The sequence below is a fragment of the Bos mutus genome, chromosome 20 (genome assembly GCF_027580195.1).
Source record: "Bos mutus isolate GX-2022 chromosome 20, NWIPB_WYAK_1.1, whole genome shotgun sequence".
NCBI lineage: Eukaryota > Metazoa > Chordata > Mammalia > Artiodactyla > Bovidae > Bos > Bos mutus.
The window spans coordinates 62,767,347-62,792,868 of NC_091636.1; the positions used below are offsets into that span (position 1 = coordinate 62,767,347).

Here is a 25,522-nt window from a genome sequence, read left to right on the forward strand (position 1 = left end):
GCGAGCTGCACAGTCCACGGGGTCGCAAAGAGTCAGATACGACTTAGCCATTGAACAGCAACAAAGGAGTCACAGGCCTCCGGAACCAACCACACATGTAAATTTCAGGGGCTCGCGGTCTTCATCCTCCTGGTCGACCTCCCTCCTTCCCCCGTCCCTCCTCCTCCCTCCCTCCTCCTCCTCCCTCCTCCTCCCTCCAGGTCTCCCCGCCCCGCCCTCCGACTCCGGCCTTCCTGGAGGCTGGAATCCTGGACGGCCACTGGCCCGCCGGAATCCCGCCGCGCTTCGTCACCGCGTCCACTTCCGTCTCGGCCGAAGGCGCCTCCCCCCTCGGCTGGTCCCCGACCGGCTCCCCTGGGTCCCGCAGGGCTGCCGCGCTGCCCTCTCCTGTCCGGTCTCCTCCTCCTCGCGGGGTGGACAGCGGTCTTCAGGCGGCTGGAGGAGGTAAGTGTGTTTTGCTGGCCTGAGGACTCCGCTGCAGGTCGGCGCTACTCTGACTTGCGTGCGTGCGTCTGCAGGAGGCAAAGGAGGTCTTTGGCATGTGTGCCCAGGGAATGAACCTATCCAGTTCAGTCTCAACACCTGCTTACAGCAAAGCAGGACATTGTCCCTTGCAGGACCGCCACCCCGCCATCGTGCTTTGGAGTGTTTTCCTGTACTACATTTTCACCGTACATTTTGAAAAGAAAGTTGAACTCATACTCTGCATAAATTTGCAATCTTTTTTTCCCCCAATGAAACACCATGTCACAATCCTTTCCTGTATGCTATTAAATACTCTTCGTGCCTGTGTTCCTACAATTGAACATTTTGGTTGTAAAGTTCTTCCTACTAATGTAAAAGTGTGCGGGGAGGGGGGGAAATGAGCATACCCGGGTCCAGTCCGTTCTCCACACTTTGAAGCATTTATTAACGGGTGATGGAGAAGGGAGTGACAACCCACTCCAGTATTCTTGCCTCGGAAATCCCATGGACAGGAGGAGCCTGGCGGGCTACAGTCCATGGGGCCGCAGAGAGTTGGACACGAAGCAACTTAGTGTGATGTTAAAAGAGACTGGGGCTGGTCTAGGAGCGTGGCATCCTGGGTGCTGGCTGGGTCCTGCCAGCAGAGACTGTACAGTTCCCGCTGGGCCACGTGTATCAGGAGGTGAGGCCCAGGCCTTGCTGACACTGGGCCCTGTGATTTAGGGCCACTTGCTGATGGGAATGCCACCTGTTGTTTTCAAAGCCCATTTAAAGTAAGGTGGTCAGAAGTGAGCCTTGTGGGTATCAGTGGGAATGCCATCTGGGCCTCGCCACAGTCCAAGAAAAGGCCAAAGGCAGGTGTCTGGTTGCCAAGTTCACAGGCCAATCTAGCCTCATCCCATCTTGTTTTCTAATTAATGTTCTCAAGACTGTGTGCCCTCTGGAAAACGCAGCCCTGACTGTGTGTGTGCATCAGTCACGCAGTGGTATCCGTGTAGCCCGCTGGTCTCCTCTGTCCGAGGAATTCTCCAGGCAAGAATACTGGAGTGGGTTGCCATTCCCTTCTCCAGGGGATCTTCCAGACCCAGGGATTGAACTCGGGTCTCCTGCATTCCTGGCTGATTCTTTACTGTTTGAGCCACCAGGGAAAGCCATGTTTACTGAAAAACAAAAATAACTGGAGGAGTTGATGTTCACAGGACCATCTCTAAGGGTAGAGACTGGAGATCGAGTGCCCTGCAAATTCCAATGTTTACCCTTAAAGGAAGCCCCCCAGGCTTTCCTGGCAGCCACCTTCATGGTCCTGTAACATTCCTCAGTGTTGCTTTCCATGTCTTTGCAGGGGTTTCCATCTCTAAACCTCTGAGGCTGCTGGCACTTTATTCCTTGACTTCTTTGCTAGTTACATTTCCCTCGATGCCAATCGGCTTCTCTCATTGAGATCTGCTTCTCTGTCTCTGTTAGAGAATCTTCATTGCTTTGGGAAGTGTGACTCCCGAGTTATTTAAATCCTTGGGAGTATGAAAGCAGGAACTAGCTTTACCACCCCTTTCTCTCATCTTCTGCCCTCCAGTGAGAAAAGGAGAGTGTTCAGTTACACAGTTAAAGGGTACTTTTCCGCGAAAGGCAAAATCATGAACTGAACTGAATACGAACATGAGCATGTGCTAAAGATTCTGTTTTATTCATTGAAGAGGGAACTAGGCAAGTGTTATCATTGCTTCAAAAGAAGAAGTCAAGAAGCACACATTCGTAACGAGTAAAAGAATGCCTCCGGAAGGTGCATCTTAGGGGAGGAGGGAGGACACAGCAGCCCCTTGACTTTGCAGATGGAACACGCCCCGGGGATCTCCGTGGGTCTGCTGCTGCTGCTAAGTCGCGTCATTGTCTGACTCTGTGCAACCCCATAGACAGCAGCCCACCAGGCTCCTCCGTCCCTGGGATTCTCCAGGCAAGGACACTGGAGCAGATTGCCATTTCCTTTTCCAGTGCATGAAAGTGAAAAGTGAAAGTGAAGTTGCTCAGTCGTGTCTGACTCTTTGCGACCCCATGGACTGCAGCCTACCAGGCTCCTCCATCCATGGGATTCTCCAGGCAAGAGTACTGGAGTGCGTTGCCATTGCTTTCTCCCTCTGTGGGTCTAGACTTGTAATTTGGTGGAGACATTTGCTGTGTGAAGGAGGACTGGAGGGTGTTAGAGAAAAAAATTAATCATTCGTGATGCTTGTTAAAAAACGGTAAGGTAGAGTTATTCAGGACCACTGTGATAGCTGCAGGGACCACTCCAGCAGGATTTTGCAGTAGGAGAGAGGCAAGGGGCTTTAACTCCAAATGTCAGGAAAAGTGGGAATTTCTAGCCAGAGAGCAGAGTAGGGGTCAGTGGACGAAAACAAGGGGATTCCGGCTTAAGCTGACCTAACAGGATTCTTACAGAAGATGATCCAGGGTGAGCAGACATCCCCTGGGGGGTGGTGGAGGAACAGGAACCGAGTCAGATACGGAGAGTGGGGGCTGAACCGACTTAGCCCGGAGTCTTACTAACACTGCATGAAGCCCAAAGTCAGAGCCTGGCTGAGAAGAAAGTTCAGAGGGTCCTGACTGGAATCGGATCAAGGAGAGTATCTTTGTCGAGGGATGAGAAAACTGGTCTGTAGAAGGTGGCTCTTGCAGTCATTCACAGTTGTGTGGGATCTTGCATGGATGTGGTGGGCGGATCGTGGGCTTCGCTGCTGCATTTTGGGTGGCCTTGTCAAAAGAAATGTGCCCCTCGGGGTCTCCCCTGCTGGGGTCTGTCCTGGCCACCCCTGGTGTCATACAGAGGACTCCGACTTCTGGAGGCGTCCGCGGTGAAGACTGCAGATCTGATCTCGGCGTGGCTGATACGTGTGGCTAAGCCCACCTGCCATGATCCAGAAAAGCCCTTCTCGGTACATTTTATGAGGCCCCCACCATAGGTGTCAGCCCACAGTCCGATCCCCTTACAGGAGGAAACCTTATCACTCACCATGACCTTGTCATGTCATTGGAGGAACTCTGTGTTTCAGTGGAAAAGTACCCGTCAACTGTAGCACACCCTCCGAGCTGTATGGTTCCAGCCCTGTTCACTGTATTGGAGCTGTTCTGCAGCTCTGTGAATGTTGGGGGTTGCTGATAGGTTTGTAAATTCTGTCCTGTCTGGTGATAAACTAATTGGCTTCCTCCTCTACGGTGGAAAAATTGGTTTGGTCTCCACGTACAGTTCATCTCCAGATCCCTCTCCTGGGTAGACGTCTGTGCCCTTTCCTTTTCCCCTTAGGCCCCGTTACAACATCTGCTTTATTTCCTCTTATTACACGAGTAATGCACAAGCCTTAACATGAAGTCTTTTTGATAACTCTTCGGGAGTCATAATAGTTTTACTTTGTTTCCTGAAAATTATGTTGTAACAAGTGTGTACTTAGGGGGTGGGGTGAGGGAAGGGCCCAAATCCTAAAGTGTCTGTGCAGAAAATTTATGTCTAGTACAGTCAGTCGAGTGTCAAGGGCATGTTTCCCAAGGCTCTGGCCCACAGAGAAACTGTCTGCCCTGCCCGCCGTGGCCTTGGGCTGGGGCACACAGGCTGGGCTGGGCTGCTGTGCCACGTGAAGGCTCTGGCAGGAGTCCAGCCTTCGTGTGTGGCATGGCCAAGCCTTCCCTGGCCACCAGCCCTTTCTGCGGGAGAAAGACCTTTCGGGATCAGCCCAGAGAGCGGCTCTCTTGGCTGTAAACATTCCTTTTGGAAAGTGGATAGCGGTGGAAAGTCAAGGAAAAAGATTCTGATTCGAGGTTGCTACTTTCCTGCTGTCTTGCATCCTCATTGGACTGCCCAGGTAAGAAATTAGCCAGAGGAATTGCTCTTCAAGAAATTGTGTGCAGTGGCACATGAAATTCACTGCTACTATTGCTCTGACTTCTCTTACTAATCCTCGTTCTATAATGTCGTTTATGGAAGCAAAGCCATGAAAGGTACAGTCAGATTTTTCTACGATCCAATGGCCCACTCTGTTTGTATTTTTTCTGGTTTCCAGAGCTCTGCTTAGCAGGCAGTCTTGTTGTTGTTGTTGTTTTTAGTCCGACTCTTTGCAACCCTGTGGACTGTAACTCGCCAGCTCTGTCCGTGGGATTTCCCAGGCAAGAATACTGGTGTGGGCTGCCGTTCCTTTCTCCAGGGGATCTTCTCGACCCAGGGATCAAACCCGAGTCTCCTGCATTGGCAGGTAGATTCTTTCCTACAGAGCCACCAGGGAGGTCGTCAAATGACTAACTCTTAATTTCTCTTTCCTTAAAATGTATTTATTGCTAGTTATGAACATTTAGAATCTGGTAGAAAGTACAGGATATCATGTAACAGCCACCTATAGTTACATGACACAGATTTAAGATATGAATATTTTGTCCTATGTACTTGAAACCAAAACTTAAAAAAAAAAATTTATTTATTTGATTTTGGCTGTGCTGGGTCTTCGTTGCTGCACAGGATTTTCTCTAGGTGCCGCGAGTGTGGGCTCCTCTCCAGTTGCACTGGGAGGACTTCTCACTGTGATGGCTTCTTGTTGCGGAGCACAGGCTCGAGGGTGCTTGGGTTTCAGTATTGCAGTCCGTGGGCTCAGAAGCTGCAGTCCGTGGGCTCTACAGCACAGGCTTAGTCGTTCTGGTGCATGGGCTTAGTTGCTCCGCTGCATGTGGGGTCTTCCTGGATCAAGGATTGAACCTGTGTCTCCTGCATTTTCAGGCAGATTGTTTACCCCTGAGCCACCAGGGAAGCCCCAAATCAAAGCTTTTTAGGGAAAGAAGATGTAGCAAATACAGTTAAAACCAACAGTCTCCATCCCTTACCTCCTGACAGTAACCACTGTGTAATGTGTGGTGTGTTTTATTCCCATGTGTTTCACTTTTCCTACAGTGTTCAGTGGAGTATTATTGTTTGGAGGTCTTAGTATTTGTTTAGCATCAAAAAGCCATTGTCTTTTTATAAAGCATTAGATTTCGAGATTGAACATTTTGGTGCATATGTATGGACTTTGTTCACTGAACTTGCAGTGTCCTTTATAAGAATGGATTAGCTTCCTATAGCTGCTGTAACAAATCACCACAAACTGGGTGATTTAAGACAACAGAAACTTACCCTCTCATTGTCCGGGGGCCAGAAATCTGAAATGAAGATGTTGGCAGGGCCATGCTGTTCCTGACACCTGTAAAGGAGAGATTTTCCTTGTCTCTCTCCTGGCTTCTGGTGGTGGCTGCGGTCTTTGGCGTTCCTTGGCGTGTAGATGGCTCGCTCCAGCCTCCGCCTGTGTTGTCCCGTGACTGTCCTTCCTGTGTGCCTATACTACTACTACTAAGTCACTTCAGTCGTGTCCGACTCTGTGCGACCCCATAGATGGCAGCCCACCAGGCTCCCCCGTCCCTGGGATTCTCCAGGCAAGAACACCGGAGTGGGTTGCCATTTCCTTCTCCAATGCGTGAAAGTGAAAAGTGAAAGGGAAGTCGCTCAGTCGTGTCCGACCCTCAGCGACGCCATGGATTGCAGCCCACCAGGCTCCTCCATTCATGGGATTTTCCAGGCAGGAGTATTGGAGTGGGGTGCCATTGCCTTCTCCATGTGTGCCTATATCTGTACCCAAATTTATTTCTCTTCTAAGGACTGCTGCTGCTGCTGCTGCTAAGTTGCTTCAGTCCTGTCTGACTCTGTGCGATCCCATAGATGGCAGCCCACCAGGCTCCCCCGTCCCTGGGATTCTCCAGGCAAGAACACTGGAGTGGGTTGCCATTTCCTTCTCCAGTGCATGAAAATGAAAAGTGAAAGTGAAGTCGCTCAGTCATGTCTGACTCTTAGCGTCCCCATGGACTGTAGCCCACCAGGCTTCTCCATCCATGGGATTTTCCAGGCAAGAGTACCGGAGTGGGGTGCCATTGGCTTCTCCGCTTCTAAGGACACCAGTCATTAATTGTATTAACACCCACCCTCCTCCAGGATGTTGTTGTTCGGTCTCTCAGTCGTGTCTGACATTTTATGACCCCATGGACTGCAGCATGCCAGGTTTCCCTGTCCTCCACTATCTCCTGGAGTTGGCTCAAACTCATGTCCGTCGAGTCGGTGATGCCATCCAACCATCTCATCCCCTGTCGTCCCTTTCTCCTCCTGCCGTCAATCTTTCCCAGCATCAGGGTCTTTTCCAATGAGTTGACTCTTCCCATCAGGTGGCCAAAGTATTGGAGCTTTAGCTTCAGTATCAGTCCTTCCAATGAATATTCAGGGTTGATTTCCTTTAGAATTGACTTCCTTGCTGTCCAAGGGACTCTCAGGAGTCTTTCAGCACCGCAATTCGAAAGCATCACTTCTCTGGCACTCAGCCCTCTTTATGGTCCAGCTCTCATCTCTATACATGACTATTGGAAACACCATAGCTTTGACTATATGGACCTTTGTTGGCAAAGTAATGTCTCTGCTTTTTAATATGCTGTCTAGGTTGGTCATAGCTTTTGTTCCAAGGAGCAAGCGTCTTTTAACTTCATGGTTGCAGTCACCATCTGCAGTGATTTTGGAGCCCAAGAAAATAAAGTCTGTCACTGTTTCCATTTTTCCCCATCTATTTGCTATGAAGTGATGGGACCAGATGCCATGATCTTGATTTTTTGAATGTTGAGTTTTAAGTCAGCTTTTCCACTCTCCTCTTTCACCTTCATCAAGAGATTCTTTAGTTCCTCTTCGTAACCTGGTTACCTCTGCAAATAACTTATTTCCAAATAAGGCCACTTTCATAGGTTCTGTGGGTTCAGACTTGAACAGTATCTTTGGAGGGGGACATGATTTAACCCATGACAGTGAGTAAATGACAGTGTATCCTATTCTTCTCCTGATGGTCCTTAGATTGCTTGCATAGGTTGCTTGAAATTGTTGCTACATTTTGATGGCAAGAACAGTCTTCCACATCCTCTGCGGGTGTGCGTGGGTGAGCACATACACACATATGCATGAATTTCTCCAGGGAATACACCCAGTGGGGGATTTCTGGGTTGCATTGTTGCCTTTGCTGACCTGCTTCCCAGAGTGTGTAGCAGTTTTTACTCCCTTTCTCCTCCCTACACGGACATCATCTCTTGGTGCTAAAAGACTTATTGCTGATCTGCAAGAGGTAAAATGGTATCTTGTGTTGTTCTTAGTATAATTTCCTTAAATACCATTGAGGTTGAGTATGCTTTCATACGTTTACGGACCATTCAGGTATATCCTGTTATGAATTGCCTATTCATACCTTTGGAGCATTTTCTATTGAGTTGTCTTTTTCTTGTTAATGTCTAACAATTCCTCATGTATTTTATCTGGATACCACAGCCCCTGCTTTGAAAAGAGTAACTTCATTTAGTCTGTATCTTTTTTCCTCACTTTTTTTAATGGAACCTTTTATCTTACAGTGTTTAAAATTTTAATGAGAGTTTGAAAGCTTTTTGTTGTGGAACATCTGAAGGGTGTATGGAAGTCCAGAGACTAGTACAGCGGACCCTCCTGAACCCCTCACATCCAGCACTGTCAGAACTCGGACACTGCCACCGTCGTGGCCCTACTGGGAGAGCCCAGACTTCTGGTCATTTTATCAGTATGAGTGTTAGCATGTTGCTATAAAAGCTAGGACTCGTCAAACCGAAACTTTTGCTGATATAATACTATTCCTCTTTCCCTCCCCCCACCCCCACCGTTAAAATGATTCTCAATATCACCAAAACTACGCAGTCCATTGATTTTCTCCAGTCTTTTCCAAGTATTTATTTACTTACTTGGCTGTGCCGGGTCTTAGTTGCAGCATGTGGGATCCAGTTTCCTGATCAAGGGGTTGAACCCAGGCCTTCTGCACTGGGACTTCAGAGTCTTAGCCACTGGACGACCAAGGGAGTCCCCCCAGTTTTCTCATTAAGTGTTTTTTTAGACTTGATTACATCAGCACCTTCTTGCACTTAGAACAGTAGACAGCACTTCAGCACTTCCCATGAAACCACCAGCAAAAAGCACAGAATTACAAAAGACGTGGCTCTAAATAGACCACGAGAAGGACGCTTGTTCACAGCATGAGAGCTGAAACAGGAAGTGAGAGCGCAGCCTTGTTCAACCTTGGCTGGGAACGCACGTCTCAGTGGCTCAGATTTTTCGCAGCTCTACACAGACCTGCAGATGACGCAAAAGCCCTGAAAGTATTGATTTTGGCCTTCTGAGTAAATGTAGCAAGTAGGCAAGTTCATGAATATAGAATCTGCAGATCATGAGGTTCGACTGTGTGTGCTGATCACTCTCAAATGCATGTCTTCAGCTTGGCCCCCGGCCCTGAACTCGTCATCCAACTGTCCGCTCAGGGTGTCTCAGAGCCATTTCAAACTCTCACGCCCCAGACTGAAGTCCTGGTCTCAAACCTGCTCTGTCTCACTCTCCCCTTCCCGTTGAGACCTTCTGTCCTTTCCCAGTTGCTCAAGCAAAAGACCTAGTCACCCCTGACTCTTTTTGGTCAAGGACCCTACCCATGCCATCTGTCAACAAAACCAGTTGGCTGCACCTGAAAAATCTACTCAGCCCCTGACTGTTCTCCCTCTTTTCTCCATTGCCCCTCTTGCAGAAATAATTTGGCTTTTCCTCCATATTAGATGGGAGCTTTGGGAGGGTGCTGGGAAGTGGAATATCCCCCACCGCCCTCCCTGATCTTTCTGTTCCAGTTACACTGTTCCTTGTTGTTCTTCAAAAACTGAAAGAAAGGACGTCCCGGGTGGCTCAGTGGTAAAGAATCCGCCTGCCGATGCAGGAGACACGGGTTCGATCCCCGATCCGGAAACATCCCACATACCACGGAGCAACTAAGCCCGTGTGCCACAACTGTTGGGTCTGTGCTCTAGAGCCCAGAGCCACAGCTACCGAGCCCATGTGTGGTGACTCCTGAAGCCCACATGTCCTAGAGCCTGGGGTTCACAGGAGAAGCCATGCGATGAGTAGTCCGCACACTGCAAGTAGAGAAAAGCCCGTGCAGCAGTGAAGACCCAGCACGGCCAGACACACACACACACACACACACACACACACACACACACACACTGAAAGCAAGCCAAACTTGTATACCGATCACCTAGATTCAGTAAGTGTTTGCAGCTTGCCATAACTGCTTTATGTGTCTATATGTGCGTCTGTGCATGTCTGTTTGATGAATGATTTGAGGGTAAACTTCCGACGTTGATATTTCATCCCCTATTTGAACATACATCTTCTAAAACTAAGAATGTTCACCTGCATAACTATCACACCAAAGAAACTTAATATTAATTCATAATATCAACTATCATCCATATTCATTTCCTTGATTATTCCCCAAATGTCTGTTATAGATCTTCTTTTCAAAATAATTGTATTTCATTTATTTACATATTTTACTTATTTATAATTTTATTTATTTTATTTATTTTTGCTGGGTCTTCGTTGCTGCTCAGGCTTTTCTCTAGTAGTGGGGAGTGGCAGCTGCTCTTTGTAACGATGCGCAGGCTTCTCCTTGCCGTGGCTTCCCTTGCTGTGGAGCGCGGGCCTAGGGACGTGGGCTTCAGGAGTCGAGGTGCACGGGCTCAGTGGTTGTGGCTCCCTGGCTCTAGAGCGCAGGCTCTGTTGTGACGCACGGGCTTAGCTGCACCGAGCCATGTGGGATCATCCTGGATCGGGGATTGAAGCCACGTCTCCTGCATGGCAGGCGGGTTCTTTACCAGAGTCACCAGGGAAACCCTGTAACTGATCATAATTTGGAACCAGGATGTAGTCAAGACTCACACAGTGCATTTGGTTTCATTTCTCTTTAATCTCTTTTAATCTCCTGCTGCCTCATCCTTTATTTTTTCTTTTCCATTGATTTCTAAAGTTAGGAATGTTTCCCTCTCTTGTGTTCTGTATATTTGTCAGTTTTTTTTCTGTGTCCAAATTTAATAGCATGAAGTTGTTCGTACTATCTATGAGTTTTAAAAGGAAAAATATGTCCTTTTTTCATTCCTTGTGCTATTATGTTGTTGTTATGTGTCTTTGTCATTCTGTCCTTTTTACTGATCTGGTTTCCTGGAGATATACCTGTTTTATAACTCTTCAAAAAAACTCAGATTTTAATCATTTTCTGTTTTCTTCATTGTTTATTTTCATCTCATTATTTTCTTCTTTGGGGTTTATTTTGTTTTTTCCCCCTCACTTTTTTTTTTTTTTTAAGCTGAGCTTTAAGGGATCTTAGTTCCCTGACCAGGCATTGAACCCAGGCCCCCTGCAGTGGAAGCTTGGAGTCCTAACCACCGGACTACCAGGGAAGTCCCTTCTCTCACTTCATGAATTGGATTCTTAGCTAATTTCTGTTCTTTCCTCTTGTCAATTACATACACTTGAAGAGGATCAGAGAATGCCATCCTCAAATATGGCATTTGGGCATATTGATTATTTTGAGCTGAAGGCAACTGAGAAACAGCAGATGAAAAAAGAGTTGTTTTTCACCCCCACTTTCTGCTTTCCTGCCTAAAATTAGGCCATAACTACCCCCCTACCACCCCTGCCCAATGAGAGGAGCAACTCTTATCACCAGAGATGAAGAGCTGTCATTGAGACGAGTCTGAATTAACGCACTGGGCTCAAAGATCCTTTTCTTTTTATCAATTCCCCATGTCTTTCCTGGTCACATCTCCACAATTTATCACCCTTTGTTAAAATGGTATTTAAGCCATGTGTCTCCTTCTTGGGCTTTCACTTCTTTTCTGCAAAGCCCCTGTGTACTCATTAAAAACATTAATAACATGTATGCTCTCTCTCCTGTTAATCTGCCATTTTTTAAAAAGGAAAGTTTATTGAAGTATGATATATTCACTCCTTTAAAGTGTACAGTTTGATTGATGCTGAAGTATTGAACTAGGTAGCCACCACCAAAACCAAGATATGGAACATGTCCATCACCCCAATAAGTTCCCTGTCCCTTCGCAGTCAGTCAGTCTTCTTCCACTCCCAGCCTCTGGCAATAGTGATTTAATTTCTTTCTCTATTACTTTACCTTCCCTGGAATGTCATAGGGGCTTCCCTAGTGGCTCAGCGGTAAGGAATCTGTCTGCCAGTGCTGGAGATGCGGGTTCAGTCTCTGGATCAGGAAGATCCTTTGGAATAGGGGCTGGGTACCTACCCCAGTATTCTTGCCTGGGAAATCTTTCCTATGGACAGAGGAGCCTGGTGTGCTGCAGTTCATGGAGCTGGGTTGCAGAGTTGTACATGACTGAGCTTGCATGCACATACACTTGTGCTTCTCGTGTTTGTAGTGGGAGTGGATTCTGATCAGCCTTGATCTTATTACCCAGAACTAGAAGTGATCATTGACTTCATGCCTGAATACACTTCACTGGTGGCTCCATGGTAAAGAGTCTGCCTGCCAGTGCAGGAGATGTGGGTTCAATCCCTGGGTCAGGAAGGTTCCCTGGAGAAGGAAATGGCAACCCACTCTGGTATTCTTGCCTGGAGAATGCCATGAACAGAGGAGCCTGGCAGGCTGTAGTCTATGGGGTGGCAAAGAATCGGACACAACCAAGCAACTAAACAACAACATAGTTAAAATTAATTTTCCCTGTACTCTTGATTTCGTTTACTCATTGTTTGTAAGCTTTGGCTTTGCACCACTCAGAGTATAATGCCTGTTCTCTCCCTGTAGCCCGACCTGAGTACCTCCAATGGCTAACGAAGCTTATCCTTGTCCATGTGACATTGGCCATAGAATAGAGTATGGAGGGCTGGGGCATGAAGTTCAAGTGGAGCACATCAAGGCTTATCTCACCAAATCCCCCGTGGACGCTGGCAAAGCTGTGGTTGTCATTCAGGATATATTTGGCTGGCAGTTGCCCAACACCAGATATATGGCTGACATGATTGCAGGAAATGGATACACGTACGTATGAAATTCTGTTTTTTTTTTTTTTTTTGGCTTAAATTCATGTAAATTTCTGTATTTTGTTTCCTTCAAAGGAAACAAAACCAAAAAACCCTGACTGTGTTCTGACATACATTATCTATTTTCTTATCTCACTGAAAAGAAAAAAGGAAGTGAAGTCACTCAGTCGTGTCCAACTGTTTGTGACCCCATGGACTGTAGCCTACCAGGATCTTCTGTTCAAGGAATTTTCCAGGCAAGAGTACTGGAGTGGGTTGCCATTTCCTCCTCCAAGGGGATCTTTCCGACCCAGGGATCGAACCCGGGTCTCCTGCATTGCAGGCAGATGCTTTACCGTCTGAGCCACCAGGGAAGCCCTTAAAATGGAGAATGTCATATGATAGCCAATATCCAATGGAAGCCAACTGCTCCCAACTCAGTCTCTGGCCTTCAGATCCTCTTTGGTTGGCTGGCCATGTAGACCTGCTGGATGCTGAGAGAGTTATTTCCCCATGTGGGGCCCCACATAGACACTAGTGCAGGACAGCTGGGACAGAAGTCAGCAACTCTGAAACAGACCCATTACTTGGCTCCTGAAGCATCTCTGCCTGGGGTCAGCTTTCACACACAGGGCACCCATGGTTATCCTGGTCTAAACACAAACTATCATGTCAGAGTGAGACCTCCCTCACCTCCCGAAGGTCATCCCTTGGTCATGGTGCGTGGCCACGACCACCTGTGGTGAATGCTGTCATCTGTTTGCTCCTCACCGCCCTGGTGTTGGTAGTAGCTTCAGTAAAGCTTCCCTGATAGCTCAACTGGAAAAGAATCTGCCTGCAATGCAGGAGACCCCAGTTTGGTTCCTGGATTGGCAAGATCCGCTGCAGAAGGGATAGGCTTCCCACTAGAGTATTCTTGGGCTTCCCTGGTGGCTCAGCTGGTAAAGAATCCACCCGCAATGCAGGAGACCTGGGTTTGATCCCTGGGTTGGGAAGATCCCCTGGAGAAGGGAAAGGCTACCCATACCAGTATTCTGGCCTGGAGAATTCCATGGACTGTATAGTCTACGGGGTTGCAAAGAGCTGGACACGACTGAGTGACTTTCACTTTCTTTTCAATAAAGCTTGGAGGAGAGAGGGGAGGGACCCTTCCTTCTGTCCAGCTTCGCTAAGTGTAACGCCCAGCAAGCCCTGAGTGTGGTGTGCTCTGATTCCCTTTGTTTTCTCAAGAAGAGAAGCTGCAAAGCAAAGGGAGCCCCTGCCTTGTTTTCCTACAAGGAGAACCCATTTAAAGGGTGCATGCCCACTGATGCGTGATGTGGATTTACTGTTGACTGGAGAGAGGGTCTTCATTTGACTTTTCCCATTTTCGTGCCCTCAGGTTTCTTTTTGAAGATGTGTGCTTAGTCGCTCAGTCATGTCTGACTCTTTGCGACCCCATGAACTATAACCTGCCGTGCTCCTCTGTCCAGGCAAGAATACTGGAGTGGGTTGCCATGCCCTCCTCCAGGGGATCTTTCCAACCCAGGGATGGAACCCAGATCTCCTGCATTGCAGGCAGATTACTTACCAGCTGAGTCACCAGGGAAGCCTCTTGAAGATGAAGCAGCTTAACTCTCCAGGGGCTACCCCAGTATAAAAACAACAGCCAATCCTGGTTGCCTTCTGGCTCGGCCAGACCATGGGCTAGGGTGGGTCCTGGGTGATTGCCCTTCATCTTCCCAACAATTCTGCCGAGGCAGGGCTGTCGCAGTTCTCATTTTGCTGGTCAGGAAACTGGGGCATGAAGGCAGAGGTCTTGGCGGGCCCTAGGTCACCTGCTGTGACCAGGAGGCTGGATAGGATGGAGGCTTCTATTGTCTCAGTTCCATTCAGGTCAGTCGCTCAATCATGTCTGAATCTGTGACCCCATGGACAGCAGCACGCCAGGCTTCCCTGTCCATCAGCAACTCCTGGAGCTCGCTCAAACTCATGTCCATCGAGTCGGTGATGCCATCCAACCATCTCATGCTCTGTCATCCCCTTCTCCTCCTGCCCTCAATCTTTCCCAGCATCAGGGTCTTTTCTACTGAGTCAGTTCTTCGCATCAGGTGGCCAAAGCATTGGAGTTTCAGCTTCAGCATCAGTCCTTCCAGTGAGTATTCAGGACTGATCTCCTTTAGGGTGGACTGGTTCAGGTGGGTCCACTAGCTGGAGATGGAACATAAAAATTGGGTAAAGACGCCTGTGGCTTACAAAGCCCTTCATACTTGTCTGTTTTCCCTTCAGAATAGTTTTCTGAGGTTGGGTGGTGCTTGGCGCCATCTCTGTCGGATCAAGAAAAAAGCTGAAAGTGATTAAGTGACTTGTTAAGGTTCCAGGGGGGCTTCCTTGGTGGCTCAGTGGTAGAGTCCACCTGCCAATGTAGGAGATGAGGGTTCGATCCCTGGGTTGGGAAGATCCCCTGGAGGAGGAAATGGCAACCCACTCCAGTATTCTTGCCTGGGGAGTCCCATGGACAGAGGAGCCTGGCGGGCTACAGTCCATGGGGTTGCCAAAAGGGAAAAAGTTGGACATGACTTCACAACAACATAAGGTTTCAGGGCAGAATGGGGAAGTACTGGGACCTGAACTTAGATTCTTCTGACCCGATTTCAGTGTTCTTCCTCCCACCCCACCCCCTACCCCCCCAGGAGGAGGAGCTGTGTTCCTCTGTCCATGGCCGTGACCTTTACTTTAGGAACTGGGTCTCTGGCTGGAGCCACGTTGCCCAGTCCCTGGGCTGATGCTCGTGGAAGGTTGACATGCCTGACATGACCATGGAAGGCTGACGTGGACCCCACAAGCCATCTTGTCCACTCCTCAGCCCTTTTAGAGCCTGCCCAAGATTAGACCCTCCAGGCGGGAGATTGTGCCCCGTTGGCCTCTTGAGTGGAGGCTGAGAAATTGCTTGGTCATGGTGACTGGACTGCTCAGAGGTGTGCCTGCTGGCCTGAGGCTAACTCAAAAGGCCTGCCGAGAAGTGCGGCTCCCCAGGGGTAGGTGCCACCCAGAACCTTTGTCCCCAGTGTCACACCTGTGGGCATTGTGCTGAGCCAGGCGTTTCCGAGGGGTTGGGCTCTGATTAGGCTTCTGGCGGCCCGTGCACCTTGGGTTGTGAAATCCGAGATGCTCTGGCCTGGGGCCAGCTGGCCCGTTTACCGTGATCACAGTCGGCCCGGTGGCCACTGCTTTTTCTTTTCCTGTGGTCCGGGGCCGCCAGCACGCCAGGTTTCGTAAGGAAGGTAAACCGAGACCGAGTCCCAGCAGCTCCGACACTAAGACGGGTGGCTCTCCTATTTTACAGAACCATTGTTCCAGACTTCTTTGTCGGGCAGGAGCCATGGCACCCCTCGGGGGACTGGTCCACCTTCCCGGAGTGGTTGAAGACAAGAAATGCCAGAAAGATCGATAAGTAAGTTTACCAGTGTGTCACCAGCCGGCATGGCAGTCTTGGTGGAGCCCCCAGGGACCCAGGAAGCAAGAGGCTGGAGGGAGGGGAGGGTCTGGCTTCTCCATCACGTAGGACCTTAGAGGCCACTGCTCACCGAGTCCTTCCTGAGGCAGGAAGACAAGGTCTATGCAGTGGAGGGGTAGAACCCCACAGGCACCCTGCTGCCAGCAAGCTCACTTGCTTTGCCTTCTGGGAGATTCTTCATGGTGAGGATGCTGAGGGAGCTTTCTTGAAGTCCCTGGGGTGCCCTGTCCCTTGGGCTCTTGGGGACCATAGACCAACACGCCTTCCTCCCCCTCGGGCTGCAGAACCGCTTGAAACAACAGGCAGAGAAGAAGAGAGACTTGAGAAAACCTCAGGCCCGTTTCTGCTCAGCGGACCGGAAACGAAGCCTTGAGTGCTGTTGTCCTCCCCCAGCGATCCTCCCCACCTCCCTGGGAAACTGCGGGTCTTTAGACCAGACCCGCCAGACCAGGGCTGCTGTCTTGCCAGGGTCCAGGGAACAGTGGGAAGAAAAGTGGGGGGCGGGAAATCTCCCAGATTGCAGCCTTTCCTTGAATTGGCTCCAGCCAGTCCAGAAGCAAGGACCAGAGTGCTCAGCTGCCACTCGGAAACCTTCTCTGTCTGGAGGGTGAAGGATGCAGCGGCAGGGGAAGAAGCAGGATGTTCTCCAGGGCCAAGCTCCTCCTGAGTTAGAGACCTGAGTCCCAGGCAAAAGACTCCACCAACCCCTAGGCCTCGTCTTCCATCACTGGACTTTGTTCTGCTACACACGTGAGCCTCGTGTTTGATAAGTTGCCCCCAAGCCCAGGCTGGGGCAAGTGCCATAACAAGGCTCCCTGCCTGTGACCACCTGGTCCCTGGACTCTCCACTCCTCTAGAGCTGACCCCGGGCTGCGGGCCCCTCCATCCCCCGACCCGGGGGACCCCACGCTGACCCCTGCCCCCAGCCCCCAGGGGCCCGAGAATGGAGCTGGCATCAGACAAAGGTGTGGAGATGGGCATCCCGGGGATACCTTCTGAGCTGTGGATCAGCCTTTGCTCAGAGTCAGAAGATACCTCCCCAGCCTATCCGCTGTCTGCTGCAGCTCCTCGGCTCCGTCTCACTCCCCATGCTCCCCAGGGTTCTGTTCTGGACACCCCCTCTCTGGGTGCCTGTGTGGAGCAGCCACACCACTCTATGGCTTAGGCCAGGGTCTCCCTCGGGCCCCTGCACAGTCAGTCTGGGGAGATGCTGCAGGCTGCCCTGGGAGCTCCCCTCTTGTCGGAGCGTATCAGCAAGTAGCAACAACCTCAGAGTCTCACTGCGGGGGAGACCAGGGCCAGCGGCTCCCTTTGGAATTGCCTCTAGGGTGTGAAGCACCTTGTCTTGCGTCCCATCCTGGGGAATCTCACTGCAGGGGTACGGAGGCCCGGCTCCTTCACCCCAAGCTGGGGGACCCTCAGAGGTCACCCCAGCTCCAAGCTCCCCGAGGAGCCAGTTGAGGCTTTTGTAGAGACTGTGCCACTCCCCACTTTCTGTCCCCATCCTGCTTTCTCCCCTCCCCAGGGTGGACCCTGAGATCACTGGGGACCCAAGCTCCCACCCATTTATCCATTTCCAGGCCTCCCTCCCAGGGGTTCAAGCTGCAAGCCGAAGAAAAACAAAATAAGCAGAGTTAAGAGTAAATTAGAAGTTGAAACACAAGAAAACCCAAGAGCCTAGGACATGACTGTGAAACTCAGCTTTGCGTGTGGGGGTGGGCTGGAGAGACTAGTTAGGACATTTTGAGGAAGAGCCCATGGGGCTGCCTCCCGTTTGTGAGCTCAGATCTGGGTGGTCCTTTCTGGCAGGCATCAGAGCAGCCCAGAGGAAACCCTTCACAGGGGATGAGGAGAACCACGCCTTTTCAATCAAAATGAGACATAAAATGCAAGCACTAATTTGGAAAGTAGACTGAAGTCCTTGTGCCTGGTCAAGTCTTTTGTTTGAAAGAAAAGCCATCTTGAACTTACTGCTTAAGCAGTCATGGGATTTATTGGCTAACAGAACCGAAAAGAGGTAGTTTCTGGCTCTGAGCAGAGGTTGATCCGTAGCTTGGAAGGTATCCCCAGGATTCGACCTCCACACCCTTGTCTGATGCTGGCTCCATTCTTGGGCGGCGTTTGCCTCTGGATGACAAGAAGGCTGCAGCAGCTCCAGCCTCCTGTTGACTCTTTTCCTAGTAACCCAGCAAAATTCCCATTTTGTCCTGATGGTTATGACTGGGTCACAAGTCCACTCTTGAACCAATTATTGTGGCCAGAGATCGCTTATGCTCTGACTGGCCAGGCCTGAGTCACATATTACACTCCTAGAACCAAGGCCCCCAAGGTATATGGACCAAGTGTGGGGAAGAGAGATTCTTCTAAAGCTAAATCCTGGTGTTCCCGGGAAAGTGGGGAATATTCGCAGCAACAAAAGCAAAGAAAGGATCACTCGAGTCGGTTGAAGAATTTTTACAGAAATGCCCTCTTCCTTCTTGTCCCCTCCAATTAAGGCACTTATTCTTAAGATCAGAGCATTTGAGAAAAACCAAAATGACACAAACAATGGCCTATTCCATTTCATTTTGCAGAATTACTCAGTTGCTGCTCTTCTAACATTGTGAAAATTACTTGCACCCAGAATGGTATGATACAAACGTTTAAATATGTTCCAAGATATCTTATGATTAAAGGAGAAAAAAAGTGCAAGAGAATTGTTTTCTCTCTCCCGTTCTTTATCCTTAATTGCAAATAGACAGCATTTCTTTCTTATCAGAACAAGCAGAATTTTCTGGGCAGGGCTTGCAGCCCTACCTCCATTTTGGCATCTTGTGTCTAAAAAAAAAAAGCTGCATGAGTTCCAAACGACCAATTTGCAAATAGAGGAGGGCCGCTGTCCCGGGTGCCCTCGGGCTTGCCTTGTCCTTGTGGCTTTCCCGACACCGCTGGGCTCCTGGGCACCAGAGGAAAGAGGCGAGGCAGAGTTAAAGTGTTGGTCAGGGAGCACGAAGGTGCCCGGTCAGACAGGGCTGGGGAGCTGCCTCCTGGTCGCGGCTGGGCCCTCCTGGGGAGGAGAGAGAGGAGCCGGAGGGTGCTTTCTGGGGCAGGACTTGGATTGAGCTGCGGTCGTTGGCTTTGATTCCGAGGCTGTGGGAGGCTGTTGCTCAGACTCGTCCTGTTTGTGCCGCCCTGTCGGGTGGTTGGAAGAGGCTGGGCTTGGCAGGGAGACTTCCCGGGGGATAGGGCACTGGTTACTCATCAGCTGGGCAGGAGGGCACGGCTCTGAAGGTAGGAATCTCAGAGCCTCCCAGACAGCTGCTGACAAAGCCCTGTAACCATTGGCATTCGCTGCCCGGCTCGCTTTCAGGGGCCTCCACCTTTTTTTTTTTTTTTTTGGCGGGGCGGGGGTGGGGGGTCGTGCCGTGCAACTTGCTGGATCTTAGTTCTCTGACTGGGGATTGAACCTGGGCCCTGGCAGTGGAGGTGCTGAGTCGTAACCACTGAACCACCCGGTTATTCCCCTTGAATGACTTTCCTTTCTGTTTCTTAGAGAGTTTGATGCAGTCTTGAAGTATCTGAAGCAACAGTGTCACGCCAAGAGAATCGGTGTTGTGGGATTCTGCTGGGGTGGAACTGCCGTTCATCACCTGATGTTGAAACACCCAGAACTCAGAGCAGGGGTGTCCGTCTATGGTAAATCTGCCTTGTGTGTTTTTACACAGTGAAAACCGGAGGGTGTGTTGAGTGACAATGGCCGCAAGCCTCTTCCCCAGCTGAGGGTCCCGGATGTAACACAAAACCCGGTTGTGTAGAGATGTTGTGCTGATCTTCAGGAAATGGTTTTAAAAGTCTGAAGCTAGAGGCGGATGTGTGTTCTAGCTGACCAGAGGAAACAAGGGCCCGACAGCGTGACTTTGGGGAAGCCCCCTAACCCAAGGGCTCAATTTTTTTCACCTAGGATGGAGGGGATAATGTTTCTTTCCACGATAACGGTTAATATCAATAGCGTTAGCCACAGCTTTGAAAAGATTTTTTTTCTAAGATATGAATTCTCAACTACTCACACATGTGTGCCCTCCTGCACACACACACACACACACACACACACACACAGAGGTTTCCCAGATGGCGCTAGTGGCAAAGAATCCTCCTGCGAATGCAGGAGACGTGAGAGATGCAGTTTGATCCCTGGCTTGGGAAGATCCCCTGGAGGAGGAAATGGCAGCCTGCTCCAGTATTCTTGCCTGGAGAGTCCCCATGGACAGAGGAGTCTGGTGGACTGTTTAGTCCATGGGGTCGCAAAGAGTTGGACACGACCGAGCAGCTGAACACACATACATGAAGAAAGGGAAAACCCATTCTAAAATGTAAATAGCAACATAAACATTTCATCCAGATAGACCAAAGGTATCACAGCAGTGACATAAGAACGTTGTTATCTGTGTCAGTCAGTTCAGTCTCTCAGTCGACTCTTTGTGATCCCATGAACTGCAGCACGCCAGGCCTCCCTGTCCATCACCAACTCCCAGAGTCCACCCAAACCCATGTGCATCGAGTCGGTGATGCCATCCAACCATCTCATCCTCTGTCATCCCCTTCTCCTCCTGCCCTCAATCTTTCCCAGCATCAGGGTCTTTTCACATGAGTCAGCTCTTCGCATCAGGTGGCCAAAGTATTGGAGTTTCAGCTTCAACATCTGTGTACAGAAACATTATTAAGTTAGGATGTGAAACGTTTGACTTTGGCTTTTTTTCATAGTCGTATATTCCACAGTTATGCTAGAGATTCTTGTTTAGTTTAATGGTTCCTCACTGTGGTATTTTCACTTACTTTTAGCATTTAAAAAGCCCTTTACCTGTTAACTTACACAAAGGTGTTAGTAAGCAGCTAGTTGCTGCGCGCAATGGGGCTGGCCACCCAGGTGCTCCGGCGTGGACTGCTCGCCGACGCCCCCTCGTGGCCGCTGCTGCGAAGTGCCGACTGCGGAGCCGAGCTGGTCTTAGATAGAGTCCTGGAGTCTCAAACGGGGGTCCAGCCACCCAACCTGGCCTTAACAGGATAGTGCAGAAAGCATGGCCTTCTTTCCCATGGCTCCTGACCTTCTAGAGAAGAACTGCAGCTAAAGGGAGGCTCTCCGGGTTACCTAACTTTGCTACAGAAAATGGGGAAATTTTATCTCCTCCCTCCTAACCAGGATTCCCCATGACCACCCTTGAGAACAGGCTCCTCTGTGAGTCCTCTGTCTGCCTAGGTCCCGACCTTGGGCTCTGTCCTTGGCCCACTGGGTCAGTTTAGCAAGAATCCTCCACCCTTGATACATGATCAGACTCCTCATGTCCCACCCTCAATGTCTTGTCACCCTGGCCTGCCTCCAGCAAGGAGAAAGTGTTAGTTGCTCAGTCCTGTTCGACACTTTGTGACCCCAAGGACTCTCCATGGACTGTATCTCTGTCCATGGGATCTCCAGGCCAGAATACTGGAGTGGGTAGCCTTTCCCTTCTCCAGGGGATCTTCCCGACCCAGGGATCAAACCTGGGTCTCTGGCACTGCAGGCAGATTCTTTACCGTCTGTGCCACCAGACGAAGCCCTGTCTCCAGCGAAGGCTTTGTCAAATGCTATCTGACCAGAATCCCCTTTCCGCTTGGTCCCTTTGTGACTTTCCGTCCACCAGTCCTCACCCTGCTTTATTGTCAGTAAATCCCTCTTGTCCTTACAGTGTGGTTGAGTCTGGTCTCCCTCCCCCACTGCAAATTCTCATTAAATAAAGTCATCCATATCGCGTTTAATAGGTGCCAGAATAATCTTTTGTTAAAGCTCATCTTGAGCTTCCCTGATAGCTCAGCTGATAAAGAATCCACCTGCAATGTGGGAGACCCCGGTTCAATCCCTGGGTCAGGAAGAGCCCCTGAAGAAGGGAAAGGCTACCCACTCCAGTATTCTGGCCTGGAGAATTCCATGGACTGTATAGTTCATGGGGTTGCAAAGTCAGACATGACTGAGCGACTTTCACTTAGAACTTCTCTTATTTCAAAATATCAATGGATGGCAAAACTTTTACAGATTTTCCTATAGGACTGAGCACACCCACAGTTGTCTGAATCGGTGAGGATTTTGACTAAATGATCTCTAAATTTCTGAAGGCATCTTTAGAAGGATAAAAGCTAATTATTATAAGTGACTTGCTAGGGCCCTGTGCTGTCCCCGGGGACTTCATACGCTTGGTCTCATTTGAGCACAAATACCCCATCAAACACTAAGTCAGAACCTCCGGGCTTGAGTAGACTGAGAGAAACTTCCAGAACAGCCCTGGTCAGATAGTCCAGGTTAGAAAGTTATCAGTTCTTGGTAAATGAAGGCACACTCCAGGAAGGAGCATTTTTCAGGCTGCTCTGCCGCATCTTTACCAGCCAGGCAGCCGGCAAGGCCTACAGTCATCATTTAATGACCTAATTCCTGGTGAGTGAGGTGGAGAGAAGGGAGAGCTGACTCAACAGCCTTCTCTTTGAGCCCAGTTGTATGGGCCAGGCCACTTCTGTGGAGCTGCTAAAAAATAAGAGAGATAAAACCCCCAAAGCACATGTCTTCCTTTGGAAAATCAAACTTGCGTCATTTTCTGTGGCTCGTGTACGGGAATCACACCTCGTGTCTGCCCCTTCTCCAGGCATCATCAAAGACGCTGAAGACGTGTACGGTCTGAAGAATCCCACGCTGTTCATTTTTGCTGAAAACGATGCTGTAATTCCTCTCGAGCAGGTAAGCTGGCATCTTGTTTAAGAGGATGACTTGACATTTCGGGGAAGACATCCCGAAGGACTTGTGTGTTGCTCCAGATAGTTTTCAACATTGAAATTTTAAAAGTGGGTTTTCTTTGGGAGGGATTGTAACCCTAGAGAGCTGCTGGCATGGAGGCTCCTGGTAAGCAGGCCCTGCCTCCCTGTCCCCCGTGTGTAATTGACCAATTACCATAAGTTCTCTGTCCTTGAAGACATGGCTTTGTTAAATCCAGTATGTTGATAAGGAAAGGCAGAAGGGAACTGTGGTTCAAAGCAGTTGTTTGGAAATTACTGTGGTTATTCACAACCCTTGTTGTTGTTCAGTCGCCAAGTCATGTCCAACTCTTTGGGACCCCATGGACTGCAGCACGCCAGGCCTCCCTGTCCATCACCATCTCCTGGACTTTGCCCAAGTTATATCTATTGAATTGGTGATGCCATCCAAATACAATACATCATATTACAACCAATGCATTATATTAATGTTGAATATACATTTCAAACAACTTATATTTGAATCTACTGAAGTACAGATTGAATCCACTGAATATTATGTGGTCAAATAGATTGATATTTTGAGTAATATGTGAATATATTAATATAACTTCAAAATAGTGGATGTATCATTTTCATCAACATACTGCTCTGAATTCTTTTTGCCAGAGGTTAGGATGGTGTCAGTTATAAAATTAAAAGTGAAAGCTTCATTCTAGCTCTGGCACTTAAAGCACGCACATTAAAGCTCTGTGATGAGCATTCAGGGAAGGAGTGGAGACTGGAACATATTGCTGGAGGGTTAACATCCTGTCTTCATGACATCTTTTGCCAACCAGGTCTCTTTGCTGACTCAGAAGCTGAAAGAGCACTGCAAAGTGGAATATCAAATTAAAACGTTTTCCGGGCAGACGCATGGCTTTGTGCATCGCAAGAGAGAAGACTGTTCGCCTGAAGACAAGCCGTACATTGACGAAGCGAGGAGGAACTTACTCGAGTGGCTGAACAAGTACGTGTAGCCACGGCCGAGGGCAAACTTTCTCCAAATAGCTCTCTTTCGGAAATGTGCTTTGACATGCTTAGATCGTTTTACTTTCACTTTACAGAAAATAAATCAAGGAATCCTAAAATTCATTGTGTCATTTGAAACACAAATTAAGAAGGAAAAGTTAATGTATGAAATACTTTCATTTTTAACATGTGCCCAAAATAAGATTTTTAACAACAGGTCAGTACCTAAAGAATTTGGGCAATAGAGTAATATCCTAACTATTAGCAAAAAACCTAGAGGTCCCCAAGGAACACGTGACTAGGTTTGGCCTTCCTGGCCTTGAATTGAGCACATTCTCCAGAACAACTAAATTGGCGAAACCATGAAAAGCATGAAAAGTAAACTCAGGTAGAGCAAGAGCCCACCTTCACTGTACTTTTATCTCTGTCTTTACAGGAGTGAATTTGTCATGATCATATACATATTGAGATTAAAGTAGGGTTCCATTGAACTAATTATATAAAGCTTATAAACTTGATTTTTTGGGTTTTTGAATCTGTGGCTTTTTCTAAAATCTAATAAACGGTGGATGAGAGTTGCCATCTTGCTGTCTCGTGGTTTTCCAAACACGGCTGTTTTTGGGCCCCTGGGGTTGGAGCTGCATCAAAAACTGCTTCTGTGTTCAACCAGGAGGCTGGCAGTGTCAGGGGTGAAGCTTCAGTGTTAACACTGAAATTCATTAAAATGAAATCAAAGCTAAGGGACTTCCCTGGTGGTCCAGCGGTTAAGAATTCACCTCTCCACGCAGAGGGGTGTGGATTCAATCCCTGGTTGGGGAACTGAGATTCCCACATGCCTTGTGGCCCCCAAATCAGAACATGAAACAGAAGCAATATGATAACACATTTAACAAAGGGTTTTAAAAAATGATTCCCATTTAAAAAAAAAAATCAAAGCCAAGCCCTGGCTCCTCAAGAGCCGCCCCCTGAGTCAAGCCTCAGTAGCCGCGGGTGGCCACAGCTTCTGAGTTTTTGCATCTGGCTTTTCCCACATCCCGTGGCCGCACCCTGCTGATGCTGTGAGAACTGCAGCTGTCCTTCTCGGCTGCAACCCGGTGACTCTCCACCCGGCCTCGTCCTCAACCTTCCCTCCCACTGCCCCTGGGGTCTGCAGACACTGAAGGCTGCTTGTGTCCCCCCGGGGGCCTGGGCCCTGCAGGGGTGCTCCTCACCAGCTGGGGGAAGGGGGCTTGCTTGGGTCCTGAGCTCCGGGTGGGCTTTCGGCCCAAGGTGCATGACCATTTCTTGTCAGGGCTAGGGTTTTGGGGTGGGGGAGAATCGGGGCCCTTTTCTTTTAGAAGACAGGGAGTGAGATGATCCCTTCAGCCCTGGGGAACCTCTCTTCTGGGCCTGCAGGGGCCCAGGGAGGGGGTGGTGGCTGATTGAAGCTCTTCCTGGAACCCAAGGGGCCAGGGCTGGAGGCCTGGAGGGCCGACCCCTCTGGAGAGCGAGGGGGCCAGGGAGCAGAGGTGCCCGCCTGGCCCTGTGGGGGCGGGGAGGGGAAGGGGTGCTCTAGAGCATTAGGAAGGGAGCTGGGAGGACAGAGGGTCACTTCAGGGTCACCTGAAGTCGATGAGAGACCATGCAGGAGCAGGGATACCATAGAGAAGTGGGGCTGTGGGGAACAGAGTTTGGTTTTGGTCCAGCCTGGAAAATCAGGTTTTCTTGGGCTGCAAATAACAGAAAGGCCCTCTAACAAACAGTGGCTCAGACAGTCAGAGCTACGGTGTTTCCAGTGGTCATGTACAGGTGCGAGAACTGGACCATAAGGAAGGCTGAGCACCAAAGAATTGATGCTTCTGAACTGTGGTGCTGGAGAAGACTCTTTGAGAGTCCCTTGAACAGCA

The 25,522-nt window shown here is 49.4% G+C and overlaps 1 protein-coding gene across 2 annotated transcripts; it reads left to right on the plus strand.

Annotated features, from left to right (window-relative positions):
* Positions 1 to 305: 305 nt before the first annotated feature.
* CMBL (carboxymethylenebutenolidase homolog) lies at positions 306 to 24,218 on the plus strand. 2 transcript variants are annotated; one of them, XM_005899606.3, is made up of 6 exons: positions 306 to 444; positions 12,165 to 12,398; positions 15,705 to 15,812; positions 19,408 to 19,550; positions 22,520 to 22,611; positions 23,465 to 24,218. In XM_005899606.3, exons 2-6 carry the CDS (start codon positions 12,184 to 12,186, stop codon positions 23,642 to 23,644), a joined length of 738 nt encoding a protein of 245 aa, XP_005899668.1. In that variant the 5' UTR covers positions 306 to 444; positions 12,165 to 12,183; the 3' UTR covers positions 23,645 to 24,218. The 2 variants fall into 2 exon arrangements, with proteins under 2 accessions (XP_005899668.1, XP_014334872.1); XM_014479386.2 differs by lacking the exon at positions 306 to 444 and adding an exon at positions 4,131 to 4,313.
* Positions 24,219 to 25,522: the final 1,304 nt, after the last annotated feature.

Bases quoted from the DNA above. Each gene is read 5' to 3' on its own strand.
- CMBL (XM_005899606.3), top strand. From the start codon at position 12,184: ATGGCTAACGAAGCTTATCCTTGTCCATGTGACATTGGCCATAGAATA. The intron at 19,551-22,519 runs GTAAATCTGCCT...CCCCTTCTCCAG, and splicing joins AGCAGGGGTGTCCGTCTATG to GCATCATCAAAGACGCTGAA. The intron at 22,612-23,464 runs GTAAGCTGGCAT...TTTGCCAACCAG, and splicing joins CTGTAATTCCTCTCGAGCAG to GTCTCTTTGCTGACTCAGAA.